At 36.6% G+C, this 18,864-nt stretch overlaps 1 protein-coding gene across 2 annotated transcripts in view; it reads left to right on the top strand.

Moving 5' to 3' along the window:
• Window positions 1-18,864, top strand: part of Fgf14 (fibroblast growth factor 14) — a 477,073-nt gene that overhangs the window by 172,799 nt on the left and 285,410 nt on the right. The window contains exon 1 of one of the 2 annotated variants that reach the window (XM_013349332.2): window positions 18,723-18,743. The exons of the other annotated variant lie outside the window; for it this stretch is intronic. Coding sequence (XP_013204786.1) covers window positions 18,728-18,743 — 16 coding nt within the window. The 5' untranslated portion in view covers window positions 18,723-18,727. Of the gene's footprint in view, window positions 1-18,722; window positions 18,744-18,864 lie in introns of those variants that run through there. 2 annotated transcript variants of the gene reach the window in all.

The raw sequence follows: 18,864 nt of genomic DNA, 5'->3' as shown, positions 1-18,864 counted from the left end.
TTTCAGACAGGAATGATTTGGCTAACTTCTCAGGAAAAGGCAAAATCCCACCTGAAGCTCATGTGCTTTCCTGTCCAGGACATCTTCCCAGGACAGGCTCATGTCTCTCGAAGGGTGCCAACACAAAAGGAGGCTTAAGAGAAGTTTTAGCCTGTAACTGTGAAGTGTCTTATTCCTTACTTACCCCTGACTGTGACCTAACTCCGATAAGGAAGGATCAGAAGGGGAAACCCAAGAGGCAAATGTTTTAGAGGATGACAAACATCAATAGAAAAGCTAAAAGATGTTAACTTGCTTCAAGGCAGATGGACACCTGTCTTTCCTGTGGAATAAAGAACATTTCAGAATGCCAGAGTCCAGCTCCAGCAGGTCAGAGAAGCTGAAGAGGAGATGTGGAGCTGGTGCTACACAAGCACACTTGAGGGAGCAAAACTTAATTCCTTTCTCAGTCTTTATTTTTCTCATAACCCATTTATATCACTTTACACAAAAATCTATACACAAGTAGGAAACCACCTCACAACTCCAAGTTTCATATTTTCTAAAATCAAATTAAAATCTTTACACAAGAATAAATTGCATTATGATTACAAGTTACACGTTTTTCTTAGAATATCACATGTAGCTAAACATTTTCCTTTGTATTAATTTTCACACCATAACATCTTCACCCCAGAGCAATGGTTCATTTATTATTGATTAATGAAGTTTAAAGCAAGAAAAGTATATTTCAGGCAGTTTCTTTGTACTGGAAGGCAGATGTTTGCAGTTTCAGTGCAGCAGATTCTTATCTTATTTCTATTCTACAAAACCTTACTCAAGTGGTCTAGCTAACCATCTAGTCTTCTTTTTTCTTTACAAATAATAGGTCATTTAATTTTCTTTCACAACTTTGTTTTATCAAGGTGAACTCTGAAGCCTGTGATTAATTCTGTAAGCTACATAACTAAGGAAATCAGACTTAACCTAGGGTGTAGGGACATAATTGCTTTATTTGATCTTCAGCCTGTTTTTTTCACAGACTGAATTCATGTGTCTATAATGAATGAAAATTTCTTGTTTATATTTTCTATCCTCCAAAAATTTCACATCTCTAAACATAATTGCTCTATAAAAATCATCTGCATTATGATCTGCAAGTAAATGGACCCTTGAGGAGTGGAATTTTTCCCATGAAACAATCACACTATAATAGATAACAGTGGGATTCTTTCACATAGTAATCACACTGCGCCAAATACAATAGAAACACTATAGCAACAAGCAAGAGAAGGCACAACAGAAGCAAAATGCATTTTGAAGACAAACCCCTGGGATGAAATCATTGTAGCTCTGACAGCTGTGTTATCCCTGTAAGTTCCATTGTTGACTGCAGCTCCTCCAAAATGGCCACTGCCACCAGAAACCTTCCTAGTGTGTACCACTCTTAGAAATGTGTCTTCTCTTCCATTTTTCTGCTCATCGTGAGACTATGGTCTCCACTCTTGATCTATGCTGTAGAAGCAAAAGAGATCTCACCTCAAAAGGCATAGAGAGTCTATTTAGCTGAGTATGAGTCCCCATGGCATCAGAAGAGAGATTTAGTTGCCCCGTGTAGCATGTTCCCATGTGTAAACAATCTTCTGAAGTTTTGCCTGGGTACAGAGTAAAAGAAAGCACAATCCAAAGCTATTTTTAAAATACATTAGAAGATACACCAAGCAGAGTGGCTGTGGCAAGGAAGGGAATCTGTTATGTGCTTCGGGTGCTAGAAGAAACACTCTTAGCTTTTGGGTTAGTGGAAGCTACTGGTCAATTTATTAAAATATATAAATACCTAGCAGTCCCAAGGATGTAATATCTGACACAGGAATTAGCAAGCATATCTTTTAAAGGGACAAAAGCTAGCAGGAGATAATTTAGTTCTCCTAAACCGCAGCATTCTCATTCTCCTCTATCAGAAAGTTCCAATTAGTCTTATAGAACATTTAACACAGGTGTAGTTTTGTTTTGTCCTTAATTCAGATAAAAAAGTTACACTGTAAACACAAGAGAAATAAAGTTCGGGTTCATCAGTATCCTTGCAAGATAACCTCAAATAACCATTATTTTTCCCACTACCCATGTAGCTAAGTGTGGAGGGATGTGGAGGGATGTGGAGGGGTACTGATCAAGTACAGATTTCAGCTAGACAAGATAAGGAAAATCTTTATCGCTGAACACTGAAGGATGGTGACTATAATAAATAGCAACATATTGTGCACTTTAAAATTGCTAAAAGAATTTTAAAAAATGTTTTCACCACAAATAATGTTAAGGACAAATTTGTTATTATTTAGATTTAATTATTTTATGCTGTATGTCTTAGAAAGTCAAATTGAATCCCTATGTGCCATTTCCTTAACCAAAGGCTGTTTTTCAGATGTGTTACCCAGGCAGACTGACCAAGAACTTTTCAGAGCTCATTGTTCAGGAGGCAGGGCTTTATGCATTGAGTCTCTTCACTTTAGTTCAAATTTCTTTGCAGTTGACACACTCATTGCTCTTGTCTCTGCCCCTTCTCTCTCCATCCGCTGTCCTGGAGGACATGTAGAGTTTAAATTTTCAGCAAGTGCCAGCAGGCATATAGGCCAGGATACTTAACTTGGTATGATACTGTTAGCTTTGTTTCCAATTGAAATCAGAAATGGTGTCTTAATTTTCTTGTCTAGACAATCGTCATGCTGTAAATTCTCATCATAATGGCTCTCACTGATTTCTAATGGCCTTTCCAAAACACAACTTTCCAATCCTACAAAGTTTTGAACATGCTGTTTAGTTTACCCTTATTAATCTATTAGAGATGAAATACTTATCTTGATTCCTCCCTCCAAAGTGACATTTATAGATTCAATTTCTTGCTGGTTGATGATTCTGGCTGTAATGTCACTAGTGATTTAATTGTCTTCTGTCTGTCTGTAATGAATTTAATCAGAAGAACCATTAAATAAATTTGATGTTCTTTTCCATGACAGAAGCTCTAAATTCAATAGACTTTTTGTTGTTCGTTTTATTTTATTATTATTATTAAAAATTTCCACCTCCTCCCCACCTTCCATTTCCCTCCCCCATCCCCCACTTCCCCTCTCCTTCTCTCTCCAGTCCAAAGAGCAGTCAGGGTTCCCTGACCTGTGTGAAGTCCAAGGTCCTCCCCCCTCCATCCAGGTCTAGGAAGATGAGCATCCAAACTGACTAGGCTCCCACAAAGCCAGTACGTGCAGTGGGATCAAAACCCAGTGCCATTGTCAGTCAGCCCTCCATGTCAGCCACGTTCAGAGAGTCCGGTTTGATCACATGCTCCATCAGTCCCAGTTCAGCTGGCCTTGGTGAGCTCCCATTAGATCAGCCCCAACGTCTCAGTTGTTTTTTTTTTTTTTTTGAGACAGGGTTTCTCTGTAGCTTTGGAACCTATCCTGGAACTAGCTCTTGTAGACCAGGTTGGCCTTGAACTCGCAGAGATCCGACTGCCTCTGCCTCCCAAGTGCTGAGATTAAAGGCGTGTGCCTCCACCGTGCGGCACTACAATAGACTGACTTTTAATATGATCTTACTCGAATAGCAACTGCTTATACCTATTTGCAAAGTAGGGTATCTAGATACTATCATTGAACCAAGCCATGAAACAAGTTGACCTCAGAATATGTGAAGCAACTAGTTCCAGTTATAAACTCATTAAGTCTGCATAGGCTAAGCTTCTGCAGGGATCCAGGCTGAGGAAACAGAAACAAGTAGGCTTAAGACAACATGAAGCATGGGAGCACAAGCAGATAAATGAAAAGACTGAGAAAAATACCCCACACTTCAACCCTGGCAACCAGGCTGGTCTATTTACGGGAAGGCTTAATCAAGGTTTTTTTCTGCTCCCTCTCTGTGATCATGTCTTCCTGCACCAGCTTCCTTCGAATGAGCGTTTTTCTGCCAGCAAATGTATTGGACTCTGGACATTATGGCAGCTTGTGAAAAGGAGCCAACAGACTTGGGTGGGTATTTTACCTTTCTGTTTAATTGTCCTAGTTAATGTTGGGCATATGTCTTTACATCCTTAGTCTTGTTTTTTATTCTCTCTAAACTGGGATAAAGAATAGTGTCTCCTTCCCAAGGTTCTATGAAGGTCAGCTGATCTCAGTTACCACCAGCCGTCATGCTCGTTTTAACACTTCCTGTGGCAAGCATATGACACCTCTTCTGAGCCTTATTAGTGCTAGCTATGCATGTTTGAGTGTGAGGCTACCCACTGGAGCATGGGCATCTTATCAATGACTACACCCCCAAAGAATAACGATTCTCTGTCCCACAATAGCTATCAAGTGTCAATAGCTCCTCAGTTAGGGGTGTGACCTATTGAGCTCTTCCCTGATCCAGGCTGGAAATTTGGTTCTTTTGATCAAGTTGTATGTGTTTTGTGAAGGTAAATATTGTGGCTTCCAGTTTAGTATTTTTATAGGATTTCTTAGTGTACAAAAAAGTGGGTCTCTGTTTCTTGTCCTTTCTCTTGGGCTTCTTTCTTTTTGTTTGGCCAATTCCAGTATGCTTTTGTTTTATCATTTTATGTTATATATTATTATATCATTATCATCCCTTAGAAGACTGTTTTTTAATAAGAAAGAATCTGAATGGGAAGGGATATAGTGAGGAACTGAGAGTGGAAACCATAATCAGGATATATTATATGAGAAAAAATTCATTTTCAATAAAAAGAAAAAAATAAAAACTGTACGGCTTCATTATAAAAATTGCAATAACAGTATCTTTTAAAAATATTTTAGGAATAAGAAATAGATACAAATATATCAGTAATATAATAATCAGCATAATTATTTTAGTGTTTGAACACATTTAATACAGGAGTAATATAAATGCTATATTATTTATAATGTATTTACTACATATAAATCCAAAGATTAAAAAAAGTTATAGTATATGAGAGTACTTGTTTTTTATATTTATCATTTTTTTATGTTACTACTTTCCTCTTCATGCTAAACTACTGTGAAGCAGCCCGACCTATGGATGCACTCTAGCTTACTTAAGTACATGTTTAGGCTCAAACAAAAGAAAAACAAAACCTAGAATGAGACCCATTTTAGTGTTTGTCTTAGTCATTGCTCTATTGCTGTGGAGAAACACTATGACCAAGGAGACTCTTTCAAGAGAAAGTATTTAAGTAGGGGCTTGCTAATAGTGTCAGAGATTTGGTCCACCCAGTACTAGTACAGTAGGGAGCATGGCAGCACATAGGCAGTTGCTGTAACAGTAACTAAGAGTTACTGCCTGATCTGTAGGCACAGAGAGAAGAAATATGGGGCCTAGTGTTTCTGAAACCTCCAAGCACATCCCCAGTGACATATTTCCACCAACAAGGTCACACCTACTCAAACAAGGTCATCTTCCCTAATCCTTCTCAAATAGTGCCATTCCTTGGTGAGTAAGTACTAACGCATATGATTCTATGGGAACCATTCTTATTAAAACAACCTCAGTGTTGCTACTCTTCTCAGCTTACATAGATATGTTCATAAGACTCACATGGAATTCAACTCTTAAATTTGTTTCATGTTTGTCTGCTGTTCCATCCTCCCTGTTCATCTGCATTTTCTCATTGTACATAGAAATGTGTCTAGCAGTATATTATGGGCAATATGACTAAAACTCCTGCAAGATAGAAACCTAGCTAGTCAACTAGAGACCTATACTGAGTATTTATGCATGCATTGCTTTTGCATTAGCCTGAGCTCCTCAATGACACGCATGGTTAAAATTTTCTGGGAAACTTGTATTTTAACTTGTCTTAAACTGACATGCTATACTTTTTCTTAGTCTTATGACAAAACCAGGAAAAGATGTTATGGTATATAGTTTATATCTGAGATCTAAGAAGCTGTGCCCCACATGTGCGAGAATTTTTCTTTCATTATATGAAGCTAAGAAAGGCAGTGAGTTTCATGTCAGTGTGTCTATCTCTGAAGGCTATGTTCAGCATCTATCCGTGCTTGTTTGCTTGTCTTGCCATATGTGTAGACTTAACATAGTATGTATATTCTAGAGTGTGTCATAAATTGATTCATGGAAGTGAGGGCAGTGGAGTGGTAGATGATTAATGTATCTTCTATTCTGACTGCAAGTGTCTGTCTGAGTTTTCTAGGGACCAGTCTGGGTTTCCAGTTCCCAGCAACTGATAATGTACAGAGTCTTTTCTTGAGCTACCAGCTCTTCTCACAGAAAAGTAACATGCACTCCTCTGTATCACCAGAGCTTTCTGGTGATGCTTATATCCCCATTTACTGCTTCATTTCCTCTTTAGTTTTCTATTCTTCAGAAGGAAGAATCTAAACTCCCAGTAGAGCAATTAAGTTGAAAGTTGGAATCTATTCAATTCACAATTAACAAATAGCAATTTGTTCAGTTTGTTCAAATTGTTCAACCTAGCCTTATTGGCTATCTGGTCAGACTTTCTGAACGCTAAAGAATTCTTTGAGAAATGGATTCTGAACTCATAAAAACATCTCTTTATAGAATAGAAAAATATTTATTTTTCTCTCTCTCTTTTTTAAACATTTCTACTAACATCCTGTGTCCTAGTTAGGGTTACGATTGCTGTGAAAAGATACCAAGACCTCAGCATCTCTTATGAAGTAAAATATTTATATGAGAGCTTTCCTATAGTTTCAGAGGCTCAGTCCATTATCATCATGGCAGGGATCATGGTGCCATACAGGCAGACATAGCTGAGAGTCCTAAATATTGAAGGCAACAGAAAGTTGACTGACACTGTTAGTAGCTTGTGCAAAGCAGACCTCAAAGCCCACTCACACAGTGACTCATTTCCTCCAACAAGGTCACACCTACTTCAATAAGTCTACACCCCCTAATAGTGTCACTCCCTGTGAGATTATATGGACCAGTTACATTCAAACTACCACACTCTGGTTTTGATATGATGATGAAGATACATACCCATGTTAAGAAGCTATGGGTAACTAGGTGGTGGTAGCTCAGGTGGCACAGGCAGGCAGAACTCTGTGAGTTCGAGACCAGCCTGGTCTACAATAGCTAGCTCCAGGACAGGCACCAAAGCTACATAGAAACCCTATCTCGAAGAACCAAAAGTAAAATAATTAATTTATTTATCTTGGTTATATAATATTTCATTTCAATTGTGCTACATGCATGTGTTTATTGTTCTGGCTGTTTTATAATAGTCTACACAAACTAAAAAAATGAAGTTGGGAGATTAGAGATTAATAAGTACGGTCACTATCAAGATGGTTACATTTTTAAATCTTTTTAAGAGCTCTACTACAAACTTTAAAATTAGCACATCACAATAAATACAATTTTTTTGTAAAATACTTAGAAATCATTTTAAAAATTTTCTTTCAACCAAATTAAATTTTTCCAGTGTTTATAATGAGATATCAAAGCACTTCGAATCAGACGGCAAATATTTTAGGTTTTGTGGGTAAAGATACAAAATTGAGAACATTATTTCAAGAGAAGAATAAGAAGAATGACAACAACTAAGTTACATTTTTTTGTAATGCAAGCGGATTACATTAATTTTATATTCTGTCCACAACAAATTCACAAACAAAATATGAAATACAAATGTGTTGTCTTGTTATATAATTCTAGGAATTAAAAGTTCAAAAGATTTCTCACTGGAGTGAGGTCAAATACTGGCATGGTTATGCAGGGATTGTTCCTAGAGGAAGTTATGAGAATAATCTGTTCTCCTCTTATCTCATGTAGACTTCAGAGACAGCCTGCATTGTGTAGCTCTTTGCTTCTTCCTTTTTACTTAAGTACAGCAAATTCTCACTCCATCATCGTATGTCTTTCTCTACTGTAGCCTGGAAGGACTCTCTGATTGATTTTTTTGCTTGATGTGATTGATTGTCCAGGATTCACTTAGAGCATTCAGGGTTACCTTCATAACTGAGTTCCAAGACTATAAAAATGAAGAACCACCAATCTGATATCATGACAGTAATAATTAATTTTATCATGTTCTTGTGGTCTAAATATCTAAATTCAAAATCCCCAACTAAGATTCTGGATAGATTCTTCCCTTTCTCTGTAGTTTCTGGTGGAACTTTCAGTCTCTGTAAGACTGTGTTTCCCTGCATTGGTTCAGTCTTTACTTCTGCCTCTATTTAGCTTCCTTCTATCATGTTTCTATCACTTCAGCACTGTGAACAACTGCCACACCCAGTAAGGGCTCCTTGAAGCTCTCATCCTAGTGGCATTACATCTGCAAAAGATGTTATCACCAAATGAAGTGTCAGCGATTCAGGTTTTGTCATATATCTTTACAGAGACTATAATCCAACTCATTATGATTTATAGCCTTGGTCACCTGTGTCAAATTCTATTTACCATGTGTCATTTCCAAAGGTTTAGTAAGTTTGGGCTTACTCATCTTTTGGCAATTACTTTGTCTAAAATTCCTAGAAAGAAAAAAATGTTTAATTTTTACTCCTTCATTCTTTTTTTTTTATAACATTCTATGAAACTAGGATGTAGAGTAACATTCTCTTTCATTCAATGGCTTCTAATCCTCAAAAGTCACTTTCAGTTTTAGATCACACCAAAACAGGTTGTATCCAGATTGTAGGTTGTAGTTTGCTCAGTCTTCCTGTGAAGAAACCTCAGGGCAAAATCTAGGAATGTGTTGATAGAAATATTACTTAGTATGCTATAAACATGATTTAAAAGTATATTAAATCACTATCAGTTGGACTGGAATACCTATGTGGAAGTCAATCACATGATTAACAGGACCTGTTGGGTAATTTGAATAAAGTTTTCTAGATTTAAGGATCAATATTTACTACTAATTTATTTAAATAACTACTAGTGTCCTATTATATGTGTGTGTTTCTTCAGGCTCATGAACATCACAACTATGAAACATCACATCTTAAATAACATACATTTGTTCCAGATGATTCTCAACAAGAAGGGAGATGTTTCTAGCCTTCACACATTGTAAAATACTATTTGTTGACAGTTTGTACCTTTAATATAAAGTTGCTCATTGTAATTGGTATTGACAACCATCAATGTTTGCGCAGAAGTATAGTGTAGAATTGGTAGCAAATAATCCTAATTATTAATGTTTCTACTCACAAGAGGAAAACACCACTAATTTTAAATAGCACATCCTTCGAAGAAGGAAAAAATGTCTGTTGACATTTAACTGGTCAGACCAGAGTCTTGTCTCAGAAATCAATATTTACCTTTCTCTTGATTGATTTTCACAGAGATTCTCATTACTTCAAAACAAACAAACAAACAAACCTAGTGGGAGAGTGTGACGTTATGGAGGTCTAGTCAGGGTGGAAAGTGCCCTGAGAGTCATGACGAGGTAAAGAGAATCATTTTATCTTCATTTATCTTTACTATAAGTGGTCACAGCTAACTTACATAGAAGAGAACATTATTTATATTTTAGCTTACTGGGTTGCAAGTACTTTAAAATGCAATATATATATTGGATATAGATATCATTAAAAAATCAGGAGACACTGAAATAGTGAACAGATTACTTTTTGGAAGACTTACAGAAGATATCTCAAGGATAAGCATGTAATTTGCATGCAGTTTGAGGATGATTGAAGGTGACTTGAGTCTTGTTGAAGTCAAGACTTGAATATGAGTGAGGCTTAGTCTTAGGAACATGTCTCTCGGCTCTAACTGACAACCAATATGGACTTTTCATAAGACTTTGTTGGCTTTAATAACTTAGCTGTATTAACCATGCTTAGTAATTAAAAGTCATACTTTCTTTTCAGGGAAGAAAATCAAGTCTTAGGTTACAGTCATAGAACCAAACTGAGAAAGAATTTTTTAAATGATTTTTTTTTGTGTGCATTAGTGTTTTCTTGCATGTCTGTATGTTCATCATCAGCACACCTTGTGCCTATGATGGTCAGAAGAGGGCATAAAATTTTCTAAAAATGAACGTACAAATGGGGATGCTGGGACTATAAACTCTGCAAGAGAAACAGTGCTTTAGAACACTGAGTTATCTTTCCAGCCTTGGACACAGATCTTAAAGTGTGGGTGAAATGTGTAGAGATAGTAAGGAGTTTGTATCTTTGCCTGGCTCTGATGTGCATATCCCTTACTCTTCAGGAATTGTCACAGGACAGCACTGTCTGTTATCCTGGAATCAAGCAACATAAATCTTCATTCTTAATGGACAATAGTCGAGAGGGTTATGATTTGTTGTCCTCTGTTTGTTTCATATGTTTCTTCCAGTCTATGTAAAAAAATTCAGAAATGTATGGTTCAAATTTTTGAATCTGTGATGTTATTGAATGTGGTTCAATGACTTTATGTTCTCAAAGCCATGGCAAAAGGAAAGGAAAGGAAATTCAAAATTATGTGTATGTGTAAATGTCTGGTTCTTTTTCTTTATTGTTTCAATCCATTCCCTTGGTGGTGATTTTAAATGACTTTGGGCTTGTGATGTGGGAGTTTCTGCATGCTGTGAATATGTTTTATTACCATTGGTTAATAAAGAAGCTGCTTTAGCCTATGGCAGGGCAGAATAAAGTCAGGTGAGAAATCCAAACAGAGATATAGTAGAAAGAGTAGCAAGAGTCAAAGAGATGCTACATAGCTGCTGAAGGAGACGGATGCCAGAACTTTAAGGGTAGACCACAGTCTCATGGAGATACATAGATAAATAGACATGCATTAATTTAAGATATAAGAACTAACTAGGAATACACCTAAGCTATTGGTCAAGCAATGTTGTTATTAATATAGTTTCTGTGTGATTATTTGGGTCTGGGCAGTTGGGAGTGAAAGAGCAGTCTCTGCTTACAGGTTTGGTCCTGCCTCAACTTGATATGCCAGGTTTTGGTGATTTCCCATGGGAAGCCTTATTCTTTCTGAGAAGTGAATAGGGGTTGAAGATAGAGGAGGGGAGGGAGGGGAAATTGTGGTTGATGCATAAAATGAATAAAAAAATAAAAAAACCTTGTAAGTTGAATCTTTCTTAAGTATATTGGGGATCTTTCAAACCATGTTTTTAAATGTCTAATATTTCCATTACTACTACCTTAATAAGGACCTCTAAGAGGTTTTAAAAGCTCAAGACTTTAATGACCTAAAATTCCAAGTGAAGACAGTTGCTGACTTAATGGGTTTAGTACAACCTACTTGTCAGACTCCAGATTTACTATTTAGAGAAAGGAGGTGAAAAAATAATTCACATAGAATTATTCATGTGGAGACACAGATATTAGAACTTTAGTGCTAAGTATTTAAATTAAAATTGTTTTATTTTTTGAATATGAGTGATATATATATACATATATGTATATATATATATATATATATATATCTGTGCACTATATATATGCACATGGTGCCCACAGAGAACAGAATAATGCATTGGGTACCGGAGAATTGGAGTTATGGGTGTTGTGAACTACCACATGGTATTGGGAACTGAACCCAACTCCTCTGGAAGAGTAGCCAGTGTACTTAATTGTTGTGCCGTCTCTCCAGTCACATAGATATTTATTTAATCCATTGTAAACATATTACTTAAATTTTCTGAGATTGATGATGCATAGAAAGTAGCTCAAGGATGTGTGACTTGAAGTATAGTCATACGTATTATATTTTCTGTGACTCTGAGGAAATCTTATGTGATAATCAAAGAGGGGCTCTAGTTTGGACTTTGATCATGTTGTTTTGACAGATGCAAATGGTAGCAAACATCAACCTCTCTTTGCCTCACTTTCATTAATTGCTCTCTGCAGTGTCACTAGAGCACAGTGCACTCTCTATATTCAAGGTGTTTGTATCCTTTTAAGTCACCCACAGGAGATAGCAAATGCTTAGGGAGATACAGATTTGGGTTCCTGTAAAGTCTTGGTCACATTTTCCTTAAACAATTGGGTTCTGCTTAATACAAAATGTGAATCTGTTAATATTAACATCATGGTCAATAGCTCTGTGACTCATGCCTCATAAAACCAGTCTTCAGCATGAGGAGTATCATAGACTTCTTGTACTTAGGCAAACAAGAAAACAGTTTGGGCCATTTTCAATAGCAAGGCTACCAATAAGAAACAAGGTGAAACAAATCAGCCCTCCTAAATATGTGAAATTATATAGATTCCCCAAGACCCATGAATACAGTGTGAGAGCTACACAAAAGTATAAGAGCATGTTTCTCAGTCTCAGATGTGGACATTCTAAACTGTGTGCATGTCTATTACTGAGTGAGAAAATGCAAGTCTTTGTCTCCTTTCATCGCCCGATGAAGGTTAATATTCAGGAGGATGTCTATATGTTTTTCTTTGGGTTCTCCTTATTTAGCTTCTCTAGGATCACTAATTATAGGCTCAATGTCCTTTGTTTGTGGCTAGAAACCAAATATGAGTGAGTACATCCCATGCTTCTCTTTTTGGGTCTGGCTTACCTCACTCAGGATAGTGTTTTCTATTTCCATCCATTTGCCTGCAAAATTCAAGAAGCCCTTGTTTTTTACTGCTGAGTAGTACCCACATTGGAGCACCCGTCATAATTCTCAAGGTCCAAATCAGGAGCAGAAGGAGAGAGAGCACGAGCAAGGAACTCAGGACAGCAAGCGGTGCACCCACACACTGAGACAATGGGGATGTTTTATTGGGGAACTCACCAAGGCCAGTCTGAAAAAGCCTGGGATAATACCAGACTCGCTGAACATAGCGGACAATGAGGACTACTGAGAACTCAAGAACAATGGCAATGGGTCTCTGATTCTACTGCACGTACTGGCTTTGTAGGAGCCTAGGCAGTTTGGATGCTCACCTTACTATAAATGGATGGAGGTGGGGGTTCCTTGGACTTCCCACAGTGCAGGGAACCCTGTTTGCTCTTCGAGCTGAGGAGGGAGCGGGACTTGATTAAGGGAGGGGGAGGGAAATGGGAGGCGGTGGCGGGAAAGAGACAAAAATCTTTAATAAATAAATAAGAAAAAAAAAAGAAAATGCAAGTCTTAATTTGAGGGTGCAAATAAATTTTAATGACCAGGAATATTTATAAACATGTAATCTACAAAACACAGGAATAATCTATATTTGCTTGGAGATGGTGATGCACACCTTTAATTGCAACACTTGGGAGGCAGAAGCAGAAGGATCTCTGTGAGTTTGAGGCCAGCCTGATCTGCAGATTGAGTTCAAGGACAAGCACCAAAGCTATACAAAAAAAACCCTGTCTCAAAAAACAAAAATAAAAATAAAAATAAAAAAATAAGAGAGAGAGAGAGAGAAGAAAGAATAATCTATATTCATAAGATACAGAGAAATCAGAACTTCTATGATAAGTATTTAAATTTAAAACATTTTATTGCTTTATTTTGTGAGTACAACGATTTTGTCCACATGTAGATGTATGTATACCACACACATGACTGATGTCATGGAAGACAGAAGAGGGTGTTGGTTCCCCTAGAAACAAAGTTATAGATGGTTGTTGAACTACTACCTAGTTCTGGAACTGAACCAACCTCCTGGAAAAGTAGCCAGTGTTCTTAACTATTGTTAAGAACATCTCTTCAGCCCCTTTTCTATGTTTGCTATGGCCATTATGAATTGGCCCCATTCGTTTCTGTGTGGATGCAAACATTCCTGATGGTTCTTTTCTAGCCTTATCCTCATCATGTTGTGTTGATTGTCCCTTCTCTTTAACACTATGTGCTCATACTAACACTATCCAGTGTAGCTTCTTGCAATGTTGGGAATGTTATCTGTTTGCTTATTAGATTTATTGATTTCTGAGTACTTAGATCAGGATTTTCTGACTGAGGAACTGCTACAGCTCTGTGACTTTTGATAAAATACTACTTACCTAATACTACTCTACTCATCCTGTTCCCCCCAAATATACAGAATTTTCTCCTTGATTAACTTAATGTTTGGTGATAGTGATAAATAATAATAATAATAATAATAATAATAATAATAATAATAATAATAACAGTCTGTATGTGTGATCCTTCCAGTGGCTACATCATAAAATGTGAGTGATTATATTTACCCAAGTAACTATCAACTGCAACTGGCTACTCAGTAAGAGATGGGGTCTAGATCTCATCAATCCCATCTGTTTAGAAATTTGGGATGGTTTGATCTTGTACAGGTAATCACAGCTATTGTTGAGTTCATGAATGTGATGACCATGTTATGTCTAAAAGACAGTATTTTATTAAATTTCTGCCTATCATCTGGCTTTTACATTCTTTCGCGTCCTCTTCTGTGATGTTCTCTGAGCATTGGTAGCAGTGGAGCCATAATTGGGAATGAGCATACAGTCTTTTATCCTCAGTAATTTCACTGGTTAAATATCTGTCTACTGACTATTGTTAAATACAGGAAGAACTGGTTCTAACAAAGATTGATGACATCCCAAGTCTATGTTTGTAAATATAAATATTTAAAAAGCACTTTGACAACATTGGTATTTGGCAAAATACGAATGGCAGGTTCCACCTTTGGGATTACAGTGTTTCCAGTGATGGAATTTTGACTAAGCACCAGTCATGAATTTCATCCTGTTGAGTAATACTCATATTAAATAAAAAAATTGTTAGTTACTCATAATGGTCTTGCCTCAATAGCACTATCAGGCACATTTTGCCTGGCAGATTGAGATGTAGCATGCAGAGTATAGCATTGGATAAGACCATTGATGTGTTTTCTTTTCTAGCAGCCTGTATAGTACCTTTCAACACTATGAAAGCTAGCCAGCAGGAAGAAAGATTCCTGACTAGTGTAAAATTCTCTGTGTAATGAAACCAAAGTGTGTTCTGTCTTCTGCTGCAGCAGAATCTTATAAGAAAATTATATCATATAGGATTGCCTTCTGAATGCTGTGAATATGTTTTATTACCTTTGGTTAATAAAGAAGCTGCCTTGGCATATGGCAGAGAAGAATAGTGTTAGGTGGGCAAAATAACTTAATGCAAGGAGAAAGAAGGCAGAGGCAGAGAGATGTCATGTAGTTGCCAAAAGAGAAAGGTGCCAGAACCTTACCAGTAGGCCACAGCCTCGTGGCAATGCATAGGTTAATAGAAATGAGTTAATTTAAGATGTAGGAGCTAGCTAGAAATATGCCTGAGCCATTGGCCAACCAGTGTTGTAATTAATATAGTTTTGTGTGATTATTCAGGTCTTGGCAGCTATTTCCTTTTACAGTTGTCATCAGCCAACAAGGGCAATGACAATGGTCTGTGTTGTTTGGGAGACCTCTGGGATTACCTGACCAATAGTATAGAGAGGTGGGTCAATGACAATGGTCTGTGTTGTTTGGGAGACCTCTGGGTTTATTTGACCATTAGTTTATAGAGAGATGTTCCACACCTAGCAAAGATTTTCATTTAATAACCCCTATGTTGTGAGAATGACATGGATTTTTGATCACATCATATTTGCATGGTTCTACAGCTGTTCTGCTGGCTAGAAACTTGTGAATTATAGAACCTTAATACCTTTATGCCCATATTGACAACCTTGAAACATGGCATCATACCTATAATATTGGTGTTTCCTGGATCTTTCCTCTATTCTGGATAAAGACCAAGACTCACCAAAAAATGAAAATTTCACATTTGGTGTGTAATACCTCTTTGCCCCAAAACAGCTTATATAATAAAAGTAGAGATGAGACTATAATACCCATAAGCTTTCTAGAAATCTTATTACCACAAAAAAGATTATCTCATGTAGCATTATTTAGTTAAGCAGAAAGTGTCTAGAAGTATTTATATTTACAGAGTGTTTGACTTGAGTTTTGCACTGTACTTTAAAAAATCCCAGCACTCAGGAGGCAGAGGCAGGCAGACCTTTGTGAGTTCGAGGCCAGCCTGGACTACAAGAGCTAGTTCCAGGACAGGCTCCAAAGCTATAGAGAAACTCTGTCTTGAAAAACCAAAAAATTCAAATATTAGAGAAATTTTTAAAACTTATTCTGCATAAAATCTAAGGGTGTATTTTTGTACCTTTTTTTTTAAATTTAGAGTCATTGTCTTAATCACTAGGCCACAAATATAAACTTTAGAGGAATACTGGAAATGCTATTCTTAATTTTAATTGTCTTTTAAATTAGTCCTTGCATAGTACAAACTACTGTTACTGACTAGGGGAAGATTATCAAGGTTTACAATCCCCTCACCCCCTTAAGTAGCTACTAAGCATACAATGGGAAAATTTTGAAACTCCTTATACAGAAAGGCACAATTTCAGTGACTTCTACCCAGTGAACTCTTCTTTCGACTTCTTGGATTAGTCTCCTATCTCAATTATTTCAACATTAAGTCACAGTTTACAGTCCCCTTTCTTTTGACTTAAGGCCTCATGAATGCAAAACAAGTGTTCTACCAGTGAACTCCAACCTGAGGCCTATAGCTCACTCTCAGCACACAATGGACTCCTTGGTTGGAAGACTGGAGCATCTGCCCAGGAAAATGTAACGTATTATTAATATCAACTTGGTATTTGTGGTTCCTTATTTCATGCTTTGTGATGATTTTAATGCTGCAAAATACTCATTTTTATTCCTGGAAACAGGTTTCCATTACTTTATATCTCATCAAAAATTTTTTTTGAAAAAGCAGTGTTCACTTATATTAATTGTTTTAGAAATGTTCTCTGTGACACAGCTTCAAAATAGCAAAGACAAGAATAGCTTTGGTAATTTTTGCCAAAAATAATGGTTTTTGAAGAGTTTTCTCTTCAAAATGCTTTCCAGTAAATGTACTCCCGTAATCCATTCTTATAATTTATTACAGAATGCTGGAAACAGCAGCCTTCCTTTGTTCAACTTTGACAGAGAACCTAGGCTTGCTGAAACTTCATTTTTTTGCTTTGTTGATTAGAAGCTTCACTCCTGGCTTCTGCAATGAAATCTGTAATGGATTCTGTTACTATATCCCGGGTGTTTCTTAAAAACCCAAGTGAGCATACCTCCATGAGCTTTTAAAGTGATCAGATGTCTCCCAGCCTTCCAGTTGGGCTGTTCTCTGTTTAGTGTCCTTTACAGGTTAATATAAGAGTATCATGGATGCTCATTCAGACATTCCTAAATCACAGACCGTGACCCGAGGATGCATGATAGAAGGCAATAAATGGTATACATTTTTATGACTGTTGAAAGCATCCATAGGAAGCACTATCATTCATTCATTGACTTATTCTCTGTACTTTTATGTAATGTCTTTTGGGTACAACGTGGTGAAAATGCAGTGATAAAACCACACATTTCTATTATCTGCTTTTTTCCTCTTTGGATAGCAAGACTAGTGTGAAATTGGCTGCACAAAGAAAAATTTATACATATAATGAAAATATTATTTTATAAAGGGTTTGAGAAAGTGTTCTTTCTGATTGTTTCCCTTTAGTAATATGAATAACCTTACCTTGATCATAACTATTGCCTGTCATTTGCTATTTTGGTGTGTCTGGTCTTTCCTATATCCTTCAGACATGGTGGGCAGAGGGTGGCAACACAGTCACAACCAAATCAGGGGTGATTGAAAAAAGAGGATCAATTTTCTTTTAATAATCTTGAAAATTCTTGCTTATGGTGAGGAAAATTTTCATGAAACATAAATACAGAGTTCTGAAGTCATTTTCCCTTTCTGTTTCTTCCTCTTCCTTAATGTATTTTATTTCTATTTTTTTTTTATTATTGTAGCTTGACTCCTTTAAGTTATTTGATTGCAGTGGCCAAACAGTCAGCACAGCTTAAGATGATCATGTAGCATAATTAATTTAGGACTGTTGAAATGAAAACTGTGTCTGTGGTACATTCCATTAAGATAATATTAATAAATGGTAACAAATACTATTTTTCTTGATATATTTCAGGTATAACTTTTAATTATAATATTTTTTCCAGAAAAAGTTTGAAAAAAGAAATAAAGCCTTAATAGAAATCTAGGTACCAGTTACTATATGCTGTAATTTGTAACTTAATCAAATGTATACAGTATCCTAATAAAGCTCTCACACAGTGTTTCATGTGTAAAAGTGAGTCACACAGTTTTCTTAAAGTACAGAGCACACAGCACTACATAAGTCTGTTCTAGTAAGTGATATCAGAGAAGAGAATGATGGGATGTGTTCTAAGCTTGTTGTGACAAGTCTTCTGAAAGTCCAAACTTCTGTGGTAAGCATACTCACTCACAATACCATTTAAATTAGAATTAAGATCCATCCTATCTACTGAGCCCAGTACTGTTCTCTTTTCTGCTTATTTTGAGAAAATGTAATCATCCTTGGAGACCCACCCATAAAAATCTCTCTGGATTGTTAGGTAGAATTAACGCATTTTTGGTTATTATACCATTTTGCTCATCTCACTAATTACTTCACTTTCCACAATTTATTGTGAATATTTTTCATTGAAAAGATATAGGTAGACTCCTTGAAGTATGTTAGCAAGGGTAAATAACACAGTTTTGATTGTTAATGAACTATTTATATTAGTTTCCCAATACACTTCCACAAATAACAAGTTATATATTGATTTGAAACCTCCAAATCAAAAATTTAGAATCACCAAACTGGTGATTCAAAAGTTCAAAGTTAGCCTAACTTTGGGGTTGGGCTGATTGTTAAAATCCTGGCCTATTTGTTCATTGTTTTAGACTGAATGAACATGGAAGAGAATCTCAAAGAAGGTGAGAAATTTGCTCAAGGCCATGCAAGAAACACATGGTAAGATTTGAAGATACAATCCAGACTTTGTGAGTTAAGACTCAGGGCTTTTCCTTCCTTCCTTCCTTCCTTCCTTCCTTCCTTCCTTCCTTCCTTCCTTCCTTCCTTCCTTCCTTCCTCC

Source organism: Microtus ochrogaster, chromosome 17 (genome assembly GCF_000317375.1).
Source record: "Microtus ochrogaster isolate Prairie Vole_2 chromosome 17, MicOch1.0, whole genome shotgun sequence".
In the NCBI taxonomy this organism is placed as follows: Eukaryota; Metazoa; Chordata; class Mammalia; order Rodentia; family Cricetidae; genus Microtus; species Microtus ochrogaster.
This window is presented reverse-complemented; position numbering and strand designations above follow the sequence as displayed.